This window comes from Diuraphis noxia, unplaced genomic scaffold (assembly GCF_037042655.1).
Source record: "Diuraphis noxia isolate RWA-SAM2 unplaced genomic scaffold, SU_Dnox_SAM2 contig0005, whole genome shotgun sequence".
In the NCBI taxonomy this organism is placed as follows: Eukaryota; Metazoa; Arthropoda; class Insecta; order Hemiptera; family Aphididae; genus Diuraphis; species Diuraphis noxia.
In genome coordinates, this window is record NW_028301715.1 from 13,076,948 (window position 1) to 13,095,054 (window position 18,107).

At 28.9% G+C, this 18,107-nt stretch overlaps 2 protein-coding genes across 4 annotated transcripts in view; one reads left to right on the forward strand and one right to left on the reverse strand.

Moving 5' to 3' along the window:
* The window catches only part of LOC107163545 (A-type potassium channel modulatory protein KCNIP1-like), a 414,281-nt gene that overhangs the window by 122,593 nt on the left and 273,581 nt on the right, over positions 1-18,107 (forward strand). For all 3 annotated transcript variants that reach the window (XM_089229333.1, XM_089229331.1, XM_089229332.1), the window contains exon 3: positions 9,386-9,437. The gene's annotated coding sequence lies outside the window, so the exon portion shown is untranslated. The remainder of the gene's footprint in view (positions 1-9,385; positions 9,438-18,107) is intronic.
* Positions 12,856-14,160, reverse strand: LOC149054927 (uncharacterized). Its single transcript, XM_089229335.1, has 2 exons — positions 14,040-14,160; positions 12,856-13,847 (listed from the first exon to the last, which is right to left on the reverse strand). Exons 1-2 carry the CDS (start codon positions 14,049-14,051, stop codon positions 13,005-13,007), a joined length of 855 nt encoding a protein of 284 aa, XP_089085461.1. The 5' UTR covers positions 14,052-14,160; the 3' UTR covers positions 12,856-13,004.

Below are 18,107 nucleotides of genomic sequence, written 5' to 3' on the forward strand. Positions count from 1 at the left end.
GTCAGAATGTCAGATCTTTGTGGGACACCCTGTATAGTTCGAATGGAATTAATATTTCTTAATTACAAATATTCAACCAAACATTACGACATAAACGCGATTTATGGCGGGGACATTCAACTTTCAAACTTGAAAAGGTAGTATGATTTTAACCAATGTACTTTTTAAATTTTAGTACGTAGTACAAGTAAGTAGTTGTACTACTTATAGTGTCTCTATCATGAATCGAGTTCCTGAATACCACGATGATCGTATTTTATTAAATATTTAAGATCGATGGTAGTTTATTGCTGACAATTAAATTGTAGTTGTGTGCACATTTCAAGGATACAATTTCTTAAAACAATTGTCAGGTTTTGACCTTGCTCCATATTTATTTTATTTTTTAACACGTAATACATAATATAAATTCAACACTAGTTATATAACTATTTCAGTGCGAGTTAAATATTGTGACTAAGGTGCTATGTAGATAAATACATATTGTATATCTGATCATTTATCAAATAAATTATCTGTAAAATAAATACAGAACAATGTAAATCTATCTCAAATATAACAACCTTATCAAACATTAAACACTTATTTTTATTTTATCGAGGAGATATTTCAATTTTTATTGAATAAGTAAAGTAATTTAAATAAATTATGCATTTTTATAAGAAATACAAATATATTATAGTATTCCATAATAAAATCCGTTTTGTTCGTGTGTTAATATTGAGTTGAATTTAAATACCTACCTGAAAGAGAATACTACAATTAATATAAAACATCGGGTAATACAATTTAATAAGATTCACTTTTAATTGTTACTCATGTTAAAAATATTTTTTAAATAATATTAATTCGCTGAATAATTTAACTTAGAATATTATTAAATATTAAAAATATAAATAATAGATAATACTATAATTTGGCAATAATATTATAATATTAGACTTCAACTCATGAGTCATAAACCTACCTATTATAAAACACTCTTCACACACACACACGCACACTCATACTCGTGCGAGTATATATGAGTACATTTGTAGGTTCCTCGCAGTGATTGTAAATTTAAAGATGTTGAGAAATTTAGTTTCATAATATTGTTATGTTTCTATCAATCAATGGCATTATATAATATATTATTGATATAGTTTAAGTATAACAATTTATTTTCGAATGATGAGGTGGCCATACAACAGGATAGTCGATAAGAAATACAATAAATGTATAAAAAATATTATTTGATACTTATGAATTTTAAATATAAAGGGCTAAAGTGTGTATAGTTATTTAAGACTAACATTTATCAATTATAAAATATACACATGATTAAGATACATAATATTATAAACAATATTATATTTGTTGTAATGCAATAAATTCAAAATAATTTGATTGATATACTGTTGAGTAGTAATACGACACTTCCATCAAATTAAATTTAAGTATTGTGGTGACGTTAAAAGCTAATTTAATTAAGGGGAAAATTTAATTTTTAGAAGATGGTACTAACTGCGATATACGCCTCTCAATATATGAATTTGTATAAATATTTATATTTTGTGCGTACGGTTAAGTACGATTTTCGATTATAAGTAGGTCGTGCTTATAATTTCAATAAATGCACATAAATTAAGTTAAATTATATATTTATTTTGAGGTCAATAAACTAACGATTATGTATTGTTGAAATAAATAATTGTTTTTCTAGTGTGATTGAAATGGTTTTACATAATTGTAAATATGCGTTGTGGGGGTTCGGAGCGAATATTAACGTAGACGAAATTAAAATACGATTCTGTATGAATGAATATATTATTACATATTACATATTATTATTATGATAAACCTACTGTGTTTTCTATTGAACGATTTCATAAATAAAACATAGGTAGGTTAGGTAGGTACCTACTAAGCTGTTTACTAAACTCGCGGTCGTGGTGGTGCCCATATCGATGAAGACAATTTTATTTTCCAATGGCGATTAAATATTAAAAATATTTTTATTATTACGAAACGCATTATAATCCCATACAGCCGACGAAGTCTATAGATATACCTATAGCAGACGTATATTATTTAGAACTACGATTTGCAAATCGAATTCCGAGCAAATGCGAATATTCACTGCAACCGGTGTGTACCCACAAAAAGCGAATTCGTGTACTATAATTAAGCCAAACATATATACCATCTCTACCCAAGTCTCTAGTAAAAATTATAATGTAATATTCGACACGCGCCCGTGACCTTAGTCCCAGAGACGTCTGTCACGCCGGTCGTCATAAAAATGTACCTAACGAGGTTTTATCATAATAAAATAATAATATATCATCATGATATAAAATATGATGGCGGACGACTGACGAACGATAAAAGTGTTTTAGTGGTAATTGTTTAAAGTATGATATAATATCATAGGAGCTGAGAAAGTAAATACATATTTTATGCCAAGTTACATAAAAAAAAAAAATCAACTGCTCATTTTTAAATGTGGTTCGCTATAAAATCGAATAGACCAATCGCTAGCCACTAAATCATGTCTAAAGTGGTCTCTAAAGACGTAGCTCATTTCAATAATAATTGCAGATACATGAAATGTGTATGACTGTCTTTGTCTGTTATATCGATATGCAACCCGGCATAAGTGCTAACACTGCTAACCTACACATTTCAAATCGTGGTGCTATCGATCAGACGATAAGAATATAATAATGCACTTTTTGCAGGCGTGTCGACGTATTAATATTACTATTGTATGATAATCAGATGCACAATTAAATTACGCATGTACGATGTATTATAATATAATAAATCACATAATGTGCAGACGGTATGTGACGGGATGGTTCCGATCGGAGACGACGATAATGACATGACATTACGTACGATCGACGAACCGGAAGAAACCCTTAAGGGCCTGAGCTGGTTGCAGTTTTATTACTACACCGAATATTAATAGTACCTATTAATAATAGTTATTATTATCATTATTGGTAAATTATAATTATTATCATTATTGGTATAATAATTATCATGGCAGTCTGCACAGTGCCACCGGGACGACCGGAAATTGCGGCGGCGGGAAAAACATAAAGCCGACATCTGATAGGCGAAATGATGCATTCAAACCGCGACCATAGACGTGATATATTTATGTATAAGACTAATATACAATACCTAATATACTACATCCTTTTATGAATAAAGCGCAAATATTACGCCGAAACGCTTTCAGAGATATTTTGAGATGTACCTAATATTATGTGGTACGCGTTTAGCAGCGGCTCGACAATAACAAATATTGGGTGTGTAATCGTGTGTGTTGTGTTGCCTGCGAGGTTCGTCGAGAAGGATAAATTATTATATTTTTATATATCACGTTTTTTTTTTCCAGACCGTCAAATATTCACACTATTTGGCTCATGCACAGTTGTTAGGTTATTATTGTATTATAAAAATTCCGCTATTCGTGAAAATTTTTGACCAACATTTTGAAAAATATTTTTATACGTATTATACAATATCATATTCACATGAGACCTATACCTATTATATTCGCATAAATTCATTTTAATATTGAGAATTTGAAAATAGTCCTTATTTTGTTAGTAATTACCTACTAATTGTCCATAATAATAATAATACACGATAATTTACTTATAACACTATGTCATGTATTAATAGATACAATATTATAATGATTTGGAAAAATTAATTAGTAAATATATCTAACAATTACTTTAAAATGTGAAAATTTTTTTAACATTTTAAATGTGCATCAATTAATAATTAAAATGCGTTTCAAGTAATTAGGATTCATTAAAAAAAAGTGTTTACTTAGTATTGGTAAATGAAACTAGACATTATACCACAATTAAAAAAAAAATCTAGATTTGAAATATTAATTTCAATATAATATATTTATTCGATAGTAAAAGGAACAACGTTAGTTTCCACGAGATTATAAAAGTTAACACAATGCCGATTAATATAAAATAAATTTAAATATTGTACCGACATCGTCGCGTCGAACAACACTGCGTGGAAGTTATTGGGTTCCAGAATAATATTTTATTTTCACAACATACTTTTTAAAGTTTTGATAAAGTTTTTAAAGTTTCGAACTATAAAAACTGTATGACGAATAAATCGAAAATGTATTATATAATTTCACTGTACAATTCTGATAAATAATTTATTATTTGTAAATTTTGTTTATGATTGAAACACAATCTCTAAATGATTACAGAGACTCAAAATTCAATATTTTCTAGCGTGTATACAGAATTTGGTTAAAAGTTGAAATGTACGAACTTAACACGAATACGGGGTTGGGGTGGTATAAATGATTTATAGAATGATACTAATTGTTATTGACAAAATATAACATTTTATATTATATTATAGTGTGTTAACATTATTTAGATAATTGGCCGTAACTATAGCAATAATATTATACATATTAAAATAAATTATCATTTTTTTTTGTTACTTTTGTGTAGCTGTTCATTCATCGTTTCTATACGTCATTGTATTTCATTGTTTTAATATAAAGCTAGAACTTCCGCTCGCGCACAAAAACGACATTATTTTACACTAAGAGAAGTCACGAGGTATTTAGATTGTTGTAGGTGCCTGCATATCCAATTTACAGCGACCGCGAGATTTAATAACATAATTACTAGTTTTCACAGCTGAATTCCAACAGAAATAGCTTGTAATTAGAAGTGCCACCACCGGGTCACTTAAACAGCCTTCTCGGGTATCATGCGCGACAGTGTGTCAACTTTTACCCATATCACGGCGACTTGTCACGGTATATGCGACACGTAGTTCGGCAACAGATTGACCGAAACTCATTTATTATTCAATGAATGTTATTCTAGGCTACCTCTATATTCTTAAAACAAAATGTCAACATTAACAAATTTACGATAATCGCAATGGACCCCAAAAGATAATAAATTGATAACACAGATGAGATAGACATTTTGATTTTGTTTCGTTTTTTTTTTTTTTTTTGGAATTAGTCAGCTTATCGTTTCTTAAGGAAAACAGCACATTGTGTTTTTTCCCTTTTACAAACATGTAACGACTCTTTAGTCTTTTATGTTTGGCTAAAATAATTTTGTGTTGTTAAATTTAATTTTAAAGGGAATTAATTTAAAAAAAAAAAAACATAAATGTGAGAATACTATTCTACCTTCTTTGTATTTTATTTATTTACGATATATATATATTTTTTAAACGAATTATGTGACTGTCGAATATTACAATTTAAAAATGCAGAGTATAATATTCTGAGTAATAATCTGTGATTATTTTCACATATTATGTTGATTAACTTTATTCATTGTCATGTTCAAATAGACAACAGTAGGTATATATATATATATATATATATTATCCTTAAAGACTACATACATTATAATTATATTTTATTGTTTGGTCTTAGAGAACAAGTCCGTCAGTAAAACTACGAAATCGACTACGCATTACTTATGATGCGAAAAAAAATAATTATCTTAAAATTGTGTTGGTTATTAAAACAAAAATAAGTATGTATTTTGAAAACAGCTTGTGCGGAAAATAATAAATTCCGTGTCATATTATTATTTGAGTGTCATATATATATATAATATGCCATATATTTTACCCATACCATTTTTAACAATGTAAATAATGGGACTAAATCCATCAGTAGGTACGCGATTCATTCCGAAGTCAACAATACACCGAGGGAGAACTAACGTGAAATTGCATTTTTTTTTTCAGCATATTTAGTCCAAAACTCCTCTTGTGCCATCGTCCTTTTTTAAACTCATTTCCTGGGCCAAATAACATGATTAGATTCCGGAGATGACAGCTTGCATTCACTCGGGGCATTTCTATGTATTCAACATGTTCATATCCATCTATTACATCAGTTATAACATAGTTACCCATATACCTACACCTTTAACGTTTCCGAATGACTCTATCCAAATCCCGCATATATTATACTATTTTATTATATAGGATTTTATTTTGAGTCTCAGTATTAACTCCAAAACAATTTTAATTAATTACGAATCAAAATAGAGATCCACGAGTTTTATATAACAATGTACGATAAAAAATGTAGATACTAAAATTGCAATAATATCCTAAAATATTTTCAAAAGTCTGTTTTTTAAAATCGATTATGAAAAAAATGATATTTTCAAAATAATCCTATTTGAAAAGATCCCGGTAGTGAAATATATAAATAAAACGTTGTTTGAAATTTAATCTGTCAAAAAAATAAAATATGGTAATTAATCTGTGTGTGTGTGTGTGTGGTATCATAAGGTGGATCGGTTGGGTTTATTTGCATACGTTTATACGACGGTATTTATATGTTTAAAGGAAGTTTTGACCAAACAACGTAAAGCAAAAAATAAAAGAATAACAGTATAATATTCGACTATCAGATTCTTGTCTTGTGATCCATATTTATTGCAAATATTATATCATAGCAGTTGTAGGTAACGGGATATTATGTGTACATTGTTGAATAGTTATTGAATATATATTGTAATGGTTTTACGCTGTCGACGTGTGACATGTAGTTATGTAAATAATACTATACAACTATAATTTTAATTAACACATTATAGCACGTATGAATGTTATTGTTTTAAGAATCGTTGCACCAATATCGTCTTATAACGTTTCTATAGCGATTCGGATCTCATTCGCCGCGTGCAGTCATTTTTATTGTATATACGAGAGTGTCTTGTAGTACATACACGTTCACTGACGTTAAGACATTGTTCGGTCATGCGTTTATCTAGCGAACACAATATTATAATGTTATAACATTACACAATGTTGACGTTAAAGTTTCGATAAGTTAAATTAATATTTCAAAAACGCGAGATTCAAATAATGGAGATAAATAGATTTTATAGAGTCAAGACTAATAATGTTTCGAAATGTGTACAGCATTTGTCCAGCGTTCTAGAAATCCATAATAACGAACGTGTAATAATATTAATAATAATAGCATATTATAAACTTGGTAGGTAGATAGGTACAGAGAATTAAATTTTACTCGGCCAAGTGGGCTTTTGCGTTGTGTGCGGTTTTTACGGACACAAAACTAAAATGCATTTAACTTTCTCTAAATTTATTATTTCATGCGCCTGAGCAACGAAATTGTAATACTCTTTATTATGTATGCGATTACTACATGTTGCACAAATGGGCGATCTTGTTTTAATATCGTAATTATATGAATAACATAATAATAATATGCAAACGCTAAAAACGCGGTTATACTGTCCCTACGCTTGTAACAATTACATAATTGGTACGGATACTGTTAGCTCTTTTTCGTTACCTACCGCGGTTCTCATATAAATTATATGATTATTTTTATATTTTTTTTTAACTATTTTAATTAATAATAATTTTCTTACTGTATAATATAATATTATTTCTGTATTCATATTCTAAAATGTATGTACCTATGTAACTGTAATATTATAGTACGGTTTATATGAATTTGAATACATATGACATATCATTTTATATTTTACCACCCAAGTTTCATGAACCGATTTTTATATTATTTCACGCATGAACCATCATTGGAAACATATTACATTATGAATACGTGAGAGAAACGTTCAATGAATAAAAATGCATTTCATACGTAGGTAGATACTTGAAGAAAAAAAGTTCAACATATTATTTTTTCCAACATAATTAAGTGATGTAGAATAACTGTTTTAATAAATTAGAATTAATATTCATTATTAAAGTATAAAACGATAAATTTAAGTGTAGGTCATCTCAAAACAACAATTTTGTGATCAAATGATTTTTGTTTTTCTATGTACCTAATTCAAATTACATCAATCGTAGACACTGGAAAAACTCTATATATATTATCATTCATATTTATATTAATTTTAAGTATTTGAAATTAATAAATTTTTTCTATCATTTTTCACAACATTCTTCATAATTGATCATCGTAATCTAATTTTAGTATTTTTTTTTTTCAATTTATACTCTGAAACGAAATATTTTTCTTTAATATATAAAGATTAAACTTTAATTTGCGTTATAACTTAAAACTATTTAAAGTTTTGATGAGTAAATCTTTTCATCAAATCTTTAAATACTTAAGTAATTAAGTTTACTAATAAACTATAGTAACCATATGTATAGCGAAGTACTTCTATATCACTTTACTTCATTCACCTAAACTTTAAATACTTTAACGAATTTACTTGTTTAACATTTGATTTATATTTATGAAAAAAATTCTGAACACTATTATATATTCACTATATATAAAAATTTATCATGTTATCATTCACAAAAGCAAAAAATTATAAAATTATATTGATTAAAATTGTTAAGATATTTAATTTATTTTTCCAATGTTTTTATGCTATGACAAATATTTTAACAAATTAAGACTTTAAAATATTATGATTGTATATACCTTAAAAGGATCACCTTGTATATTATAACATAGGGTACAGAAATATCTATAATTATTTTTTACAAACACCCTCTTTTTATTATGTTCCATTTTAAGCAGTTTCAAGTGTATCGAACACCGTGATTTAATATGACCTTCAGATATATCATTATTAATTATAACCAAATCCTAAAAAAATATATATTTAAACTTGAAATCATTGACCTATATATATACATCATGTACTTTTAGATTAAGAATGAAACCATTTACTGTGCGTATAATATAGTTTAAGTAATGATAATTTCATAGCCATTGGCAAACAATTTTATAAGTATGATATACCTTAGGTAGACTACCTACATACATTTTGAATAACTTCGAATACCCAAATTACATAATTTTACTAAATATTGAAGTAATTTATTTTCTACAACATTATAATTAGTAAAAAATAACAATTGAGTATCATGTTTTGTAATACATAATACGTCAATACGTTAATATTTCTTCAACTAAAAAAATATATTACAAGATAATCACAAATCTAACGATTATTGGTTTATATTTTTAAAAGTATTTTCACAACGTTGTATCTACTATTATGAACCTTTTTTACTTTAGAATGTTTTACACAATTCGATTTTTATCAGAAAGATCTATATTAGTATTTAATAATATGTGTTGATGATTAATAATGCGAAAAATAGTATATGTATAAATATTTTAAAAATTGTGTCAACCACGAGGGTAAAAAGAAAATAGAAATGTAAACATTATGACATATGAGTTTCAAAAAATGTTCATGATTAAATATAATCTTTTACAAAATATATGATATTTATTATAATAGTTTAAAATTGCATCATATCATGTTATGAATATTAACTATTATACAATATTTAATATTTGATATTACTACTGTTACAGATTACGACTACAAGAACTTATATCATGAAATAAAAACACTTCAAAAATAAAGGTAAGCAATATTTCATAATTACAAAATGGTTATAGGTACGACCGTGCTATTATATAATTATCATAAAGTTTAAAAATTAAAATATAAAATATTTTTATATGAAGATATATAAAGGTTGATTTTGTTGAAATTAAATTACAATGAGAAATTTTCGTAATTTTAGATTCATTACGAAGCAAAGAAATAGGTAATTTTCAATAATTTATAGATGTTTCAGAATAATTATCTTTTTTTGGCGAAAACTTTTTTTGGTGGAATACAAAGCGTTTCATGTAGCGCCTGTCAAGATCGAATATCTATTTTTGGTGGTACTTTGAAGAGACTGTAGTATTTCGATTTTAGGGTAGATTCTTCAATGTTTAATTTGTAATTTAAAAAAAAATCACTTCGTGTACACCATTGTATAGGTAATTTCTGGACCTCTGGTTTAGTTCACTCACAAACATATTTTGTCAAAAGTGCTGTAGAATAGTAGAATTGTATGAATTTAAAATATTCCGATACTGCAGAATAGTATTATAATTAGATTACATATACGAACACACGTCATAGTAACATTATATATTATCATATATTAATAGATTATTATGGTGATTGAATCATTTTTCGAATTTCTCACATTAATATTCGGTAGATTTTGACAAGTGGTAAAAACGGGTAAAAAAAAATATAAACGCATAAACGTCGCTGCCGGCCACGGTGTGTGTGTGTGTGTGTGGGCACATTCGCTGCGCAACGGCGTTATCAATCCGGTGCGCCGCGGCGGCGTCCTTAAAGAACACTAAGCCATGGTAAAATCGTAAAACGCTACCGTCTTGCTACCGGTCTCGCGTCGAGGTCCTCAGCGCGTGATGGGTGTATAACCATGGTATATAACTACTATATTTAGGTAGTGTTATTATGCCACTCCTTCTCCGACCACCTGTTATGACACGCGGCGGAATACACGAATTTTATCCGCGGTGGTGTTGTGCCACTTATTTCTTTCTTTTAAATGTCCGGCACGCAGAGCCACGCCAAGAACGCGGGACCGGCACGAGCAAACGGCAAGGTAATTGTATTTACGGTGAACTGTAATAATATGCTACAACGGCGGTATAAAAAATAGGAAAATCTGACGCAGATACCTTAGAAGGGGGGTGGGGGGTGGCGAGATTTTTTTGCCCGGTTTACACCGAATTAATTATAGTCTTCAACGACAGAATGGTGCACGCTGCAGCAGGGTTGAATAGGTGGTCGATTATGAGTAATAGGTATAATATCAAGGCTTTATTTTCCAAAAAATTAAGTTAAAAAAAAAAAATAAGTTTTTCTATTCACGAAAATTAGTCAATAAACATACTTTTATATGAGTCTTCCTTAGTTCTCAACCACCCAACACTGTTATGACTTACAAAAAAAAAAAATCAATAATTATGGTATATAGTTCGTTATAGGTACCTATGTGGATTATTTTTATTCGCCGTAAATTATGGTTCTCGAATGATGTGATGGCATGGGTTTCTCATAATAATAATTATAATAATATCATAGTTGTATGATAATTATTTTTTTACACGTTTACATTTCTGTGAAAATATTTGTTATTACATTATGTGTATTCACCGTTTGCACTCCAATATACCATTTGGTGTACTATATGGATGTTGACAAGTGGACGGAACAATATTGATTAGGGACCTACAAAGTAGAATTGAGAAATTGTGTAACAGTGCGACTACACACGTCTAATAAGTGTGCAATGAAATCGTGTACGTATCATAGAAATCGAGTGACATATTATACGATATACGTCGTTAAAATTAATGGCAAAAATTAAAACAAATATTATTCACACGTGGCATTCGTCAGTAATCTGATTACTGCCAACCAATAATATTATTATCGTGGGTATAGTGGACATTGGTCAAGCCATGATATGGACTACAAAAAAAAAAAAAAAAAAAAACACCGAGTGATATATCATATACATTGGTAATAGTATATTGTTTGTACAATCTTATAAGTGAACCAACACATAGTACTAGATGAACCATTATAAATCAATTATCAAATGTCAATAAAAATGTTTTCATTGTTCGCCAAGAATGAAATACAATGCAGCATTAAAGAAATGAATAAGACTACATTTGATGACATGAAAAAAAAAGAACCTAATATGGTTAGTAAAATAGTATATGAGCGTAGCTTTAATACTGTGTACATAATTTGTTTTTGCAATAACTTTTAAATGACTGCGATAATACTAATGTAAATACAAAATATAAAATACAAAATAATCGTCTTTATCGTTTGTTGTGTGTATCATGGGTATAAGTTCTTGTTTTAATAAATTCTGTCATCATAATATTTTCTGATGACATAAAGATATACTCTAGCGTCTCGTCGTATTGGCATAATAAAAACCGATTCAATTCAATATAACATCTAAATGCGTTGAAATATCTTTCGTCCTAGGTATCTACTGAACAACTTAAGAATAAATAGGTAAGTAGAAAGAACGCTATTTTCGATGTTCACCTTGAATACGTTAACTATGTTAGAGATTTTGGTGTCATATTTCAGTCAAACCTTCTGCTTTTCTTTTAAAAAATTAAAAAATTAAGAAATTTTGGTGTTTTACTAGGAACACAAAATAGTTCGAAGATGAAAATTGTCTCAAAACATTTTGTCACACTTGTCAGACCAATACACGATTATTGTTCAATTCTATGAAACCATTAGTAATTCGGTTTTATTGAATCACTTGAGCACTTAGAAACACTAATCTTACTAAACGCTTTAAAGACAATTATACACTGTATAAAAAATAACTTAACGCTGTAAACAAATAATCCGAAATCATATCTTGACTTGAGTTTCTCTAACTAGGTAATAAATGTTAATGGCATTTATATCTGTCTCATTCTTGTCCCACATTATTAATAAAAACTTCATAATATGATTACATATCATAACCTCTGTCAACCTCATAGAGTGTATCACTATAGCGAGTAATGAATTAAATGTTGATTTATTCGATACAATAATAATTCTAAAGTGATTATGTTTACATTTCCTTAAGTAAATACAAATATTGTTCTTTGATATTTTTATTTATACTCTTGGTTGTTATTTGTTATATTAAACGAATATTTCTAATATTTTATCTATTTATTATGTAGTACATATCATATATCATCATATTAATCATAATCAACTGTATAAAAATATAATTATTTTTATTCTATTATTCTAATATTATGAATTGAATACTTAAATAATATTATGTACCTACTTACTATACTTGAGCCAACACATTAGGTAATTGATAATAAATAATTTTAAAATATAATATATGCAGCGTTCAAACGTTAAACGACGCAAGTTCATCAATTATCACTTAATCGTATGGAATAAAAATAAAAATAACTCAATATTAAAATTGTATTAATATAATTTATTATAGTTTTAAAAACAAAACAAATTATACAATAAAATTATGTCTGAATGGTATAACAAAAGAACTGATTTCCATAGTCGGAAATTAAAACTCAGTGTGAAAAAAAAATTACCGACAGTAACTCATTAGTAAGCCTTGTATGCAGCTGGTTTGTAAGCCGGAGCGGAGTAAGACGGTGCGTGGTAAGCAGCTGGGGCGGCATAAGAGTGAGCTGGAGCAGAGTAAGAGTGAGCTGGGGCGGCGTAAGAGTGTGCTGGGGCGGCATAAGAGTGAGCTGGGGCGGCGTAAGAGTGAGCTGGGGCAGCGTAGGAGTGTCCAGCGTATGCAGCTGGGGTGGCGTAAGAGTGAGCTGGGGCGACGTAAGAGTGAGCTGGGGCGACGTAAGAGTGAGCTGGGGCGGCGTAAGAGTGAGCTGGGGCGGCGTAAGAGTGAGCTGGGGCGACATAAGAGTGAGCTGGGGCGGCGTAAGAGTGTGCTGGGGCGGCATAAGAGTGAGCTGGGGCGGCGTAAGAGTGTCCAGCGTATGCGGCCGGGGCGGCGTAAGAGTGTCCAGCGTATGCGGCCGGGGCGGCGTAAGAGTGTCCAGCGTATGAGGCCGGTGCGGATTTGTAAGCTGGGGCGGATTTGTAGGCTGGGGCGGATTTGTAGGCTGGTGCGCTGTAACCGTGGCTATGCCCTTCGATTTTCTTGACTTCGGCGTTGAAACCGCTGTGGTCGTCGGCGGTGTATTCGACGACGCGGGTGGAACCGTCGGCTTCCAGAAGGCTGTACGATCCCTTGACGTTGCCGTGTCCGTCGCTGTATTCAGATTGGCTCTTGACGTCGTATGAGTGTGGGTCGTTCACGCTGTATTCGAAGTTGTATGGGGTCGGGGCCGAGTGTTCAGCGGCATAAGCATGGTGTGCTGGGTAAGCTGGGGCGGCGTATTCGGCGAGGGCAGCTGCCACGCAGGTTGCGAAAATGATCATCTGAAATATCATTTAAAAAAAAAAAAAACCGCGGTTAGTATAGAATTTTAAGTATTTTAGTACCTATTTTTTTATTTATTTTTTTTTTGTTAATAGAATTTCTATAAAGAAAAAAATAGAAATTAACAATTTTGAAAAACAATTATCGTTAGCTATCACACTTTATAAGTATATCTAACAGAATCTATATACCTTGACGGCCATTTTTATTGTTGATTGTTTTTTTGGTGTTGTTGAACTGTGTTGTTTGCACTTTGATCTATGTATTGGAACTGATAGAAACTCAATTGTGATTCTCCGTATTTATGTTGACGGAAAGTTATAATTGCATCCCTACCAATAACTGAATTTAGTGAGTTTATGTCATTATATTATTATGTTATAACCGGTTGCATACAATGTATATTATTATTCTTTCCTATTTTTTCTTTTTTAACATTAATTCAGTTACCATATTTATGCTAAATGTTCCTTTCCAATAAATTGGTCTGACATAAATACACAACGATGTATAGTAATTTCATTGAAATTTTGAAGGACTTTTATATTTTCATAAGTTATTTTCAAACCCTAAAATTAAAACGATGATTTCGGAAATGTACCACAAAAACTAATTACCTTACAACCATTCAGAAACAATCTTGTTAATTATCTACTTCTTGTTTGAAAACACCAATGCAAATCTTACATCGATTGCTAACATACTAATTATTGAAATACATTTATTTTATTATTAGGTAAATAGTGTAAAATAAATATCTCCACAGTATTTTCTTATGATTTAACTAATAATATTCAAATTTAAACTAAAGTTTTTTTTTTCAACTTTAATGATTTCGTTTTAGAATCTGAAGGGAGCAATGAATGAATGATCCTTACTATAAACTTGAATTTTAATTATTATATATGTTGTATAATTATTATTAAAACTACCTTTGGATAAATATTTCAATTTTTAATTTTGAAGGTATATTTTCCTGGTATAAATTTGGAGCTAGATCAAATGAGTCTTATATTTTTAGTTGAGTTTTTATGATTGAGAAGTGGTGGAAGGTTGAATCATAAATAAAATATCCCAGTTATTTTAAAATAATAGGTGAACAATAAAAATACGAATAATGTGAATATTTACACTGAACCAGTTTTTAATAAAAATAATTGTGTTTAATTGTTTTTTTTTTTTTTTTTTAATTCCTTTAGTGACTTGAATTTTTTACCAAATAAGTTTACATATTATTATGACGTATAAATATTTTTTATTATTATTTCATTTTCGTTATATGTTAATGGTTTACGTGAAATATTTAGACGGCTGAACTTTTTTATATATTTTTTTCAATTCGCAGAATTGTATTTTTGTATGTAATGAATTATCATTGAATCCAAATTGAATACATCTATATTAGTACATGACAATGTGCACTTTAAATCTACTATATAGCACAACGACTTTCCCGGTTATTTTATAATCAGTTTCATCACAGGATATAATTTTTTTTTTACGATGTGTATTTGAAATATAATTTAATAAAATATATAGACAAGTGGATTAAGTTTTTATGTTTTCAAGCACTTTTTAAAACAACGCAGTAATTAATTAAATTACCATCAATATAGTATATTTTTAATTTAATTTAAGTGTAGCTTTCAAAACACGATAAAATATGGCTTGTACTGTGACGAACGAAGTGAATTGGGTTGTGTGCAGTCTATGTAGTCTGTCAGTCCGAACTTTTTGACACATATTGTTATAACGTGTATTGTAATTAAAAAAACCAGGAAGTAGTTGTGCAGTATAGTAGGTTATAAAAGTACCACGTCATTGAGTAGGTTACTCTAATGGATCTGTTAAACTTTAATACCATTATTGCATAATATACGAAAATAATAATTCATTAGAATGACGACCTTTGTCAGGTTGTATATTAAAGGCTATTATATTTTATAATTTATTGATTTTTTTTATAAGTAATAATAATTTTAAATTACTTAATATGTATTAAACTAATTTTCCCGAAATCATCACATATTATATCATATTATTAATTATAATAATATTTAAATATTATGTATCATGTGTTATAATTATTAACGTATAAGTTCCGTCAAAACGGTCTGATTGTGTTTGTAGTATTAATAATAGTTTAAAATTGGTCTAGTTATTTTTCGTGGGGAAGGAAATGTTTCTACAAAGGGCCTCCCACTAACCTGACCAAATTACGTTACTGTAAATACATTGTACACAATACACCTATACCTATATATATATATTTTATACATATTTAAATATCTATTAAAGTTTATAATAATATGTACCTACAACATGTAATTCTTCATTTCGATAATATAGTGAAAATTTTATAACTAAAATATTTTTATTACATTTTGATCGAACCTATTATACGACATAATACCTTATTTCTCAATAAGTTCCAAATAATTATTTATTAGATTTTTGATATTTAGACGAATATCGTAAATTCATTAACTTAAATAATTAATATTTATTCGATTAAATATTTTTTATTGATTGTGTTACAAACGATAATAATATCGACTTTTTTTTACTGCAACAGTTGCAGCGGCTACCCCCTTTTGTTGATGCATTACTGACCACCCATAGTCTCGTACGTATTCATATATTATTGTAGTCTAGGTTTTATGCACGCTCAAACTTTATTTCGTTATACACTTGTTAACGTTTAAACCGTTATAAAATAGATTATATTTTAGACCTATTTTGTCATGGTCTACATGTTGTTAAGTTCTACACACTGTCGTACAGTTAAATGTATCGTATATGTGACGACTTTTGTTAGGGGCTCTGATTATAAGTTAACAACAAAAATCCACGGCTTCGCGTGGACGAATAATAAAAATTATTAATATGCCTTGTATGCAACTAGTTTGTAAGCCGAGGTGGAGTAAGAGTAAACTGAAAAAGTGTAAGAGTACACACTCTTGTAGCATGGACAGCTAAGGCATAAGTGTTTGCAGCGTATGAAGCCGGCGTGGATTTGTAGGCTGGTGCACTGTAACCGTGACTATGTCCTTCAATTTCCTTGACTTCGGCGTTGAAATCGCTGTGGTCATCATCGGTGTATTCGATGACGTGGGTAGAACCGTCGGCTTCCAGATAATTTCAATAATTTTTAATATATGGTTCGAAATTCCTTAGCTGCCATTTTGTAGTTTTTTTTTTTTACTTTGCTGTATATGCATTGTTCTATGAATTGAAACTGATAAAAAATCACTACTGATTGTCCGTATTTAAGCAAAATGAATGTATCGATTACTTCCCTTCTAGTTACCAGCCCTAATTAGTAATTAGATAAACGCAAATTATGTCTGATTGTAACCGGTTGTGTTCATAACTAATAATTAAATTTTTCGTTTTTAACACTATTGCTGCAACTATTGCTGCGCCCTCTAAATACATTATACTTTTCAGTATGGTGAAATCCCTTCTTAAATTAAAGATCTCTCCTGCTTTCTTGTCAATTATTTTCAAATATAATATTTGAATTTTTCCGCAAATTGTTTTAATTTCTATTTTCGATTTTCATCGCAATTTTCTTGGTAACTTTTTTAAAGGGCACACTATAATATGTTTATTTATACAAAACGTGTTGCAAGCAATTTTAATGATTTTTCTACCGTAATATTATGCATAAAATAATTTAATAATGCAATGCCAAATCAATCAAAATAAACTTTATCCTTACTACCAGTTTAAATAGTATTTATATATAATATATCGTTATTTTTGTTTAAGTGTGAAATTCGAACATTGAGTTTAAAACAATTCAAAGTCAGTACGTTAATATTTTTCTTTAAAAATAAAAATAAACTCTTGATTGTACCTAGATTTGTAGAGATTGTTTAATTTATGAAATAATTCAATTTAATTAATCATTATTAATAATATAATAATTATAAACTTAATAATACACATTTTAAATTAAAATTTAGTTCAAAACAAGCATAATCGCATATGCGCATAAAATCTAACTAAAATGTTAAGAATTTATAATGGCAAATTAATTAACAGAAAAAAATGTATATACAAACTATAAAGTTAACATAATTAATATGAGTTATTCTTGTTTTTATTACTTTACAATTTTTAGCTTCTAAGAGAAAAAAAACATATAATGAATCCTAAATAATGAACATTTTTATTTTATATATCTTGGAATAAAAATAAATAAAAGTAGTTCATTAAAGTTTTTATGGATTGTTAATTCAATGCAGACATCC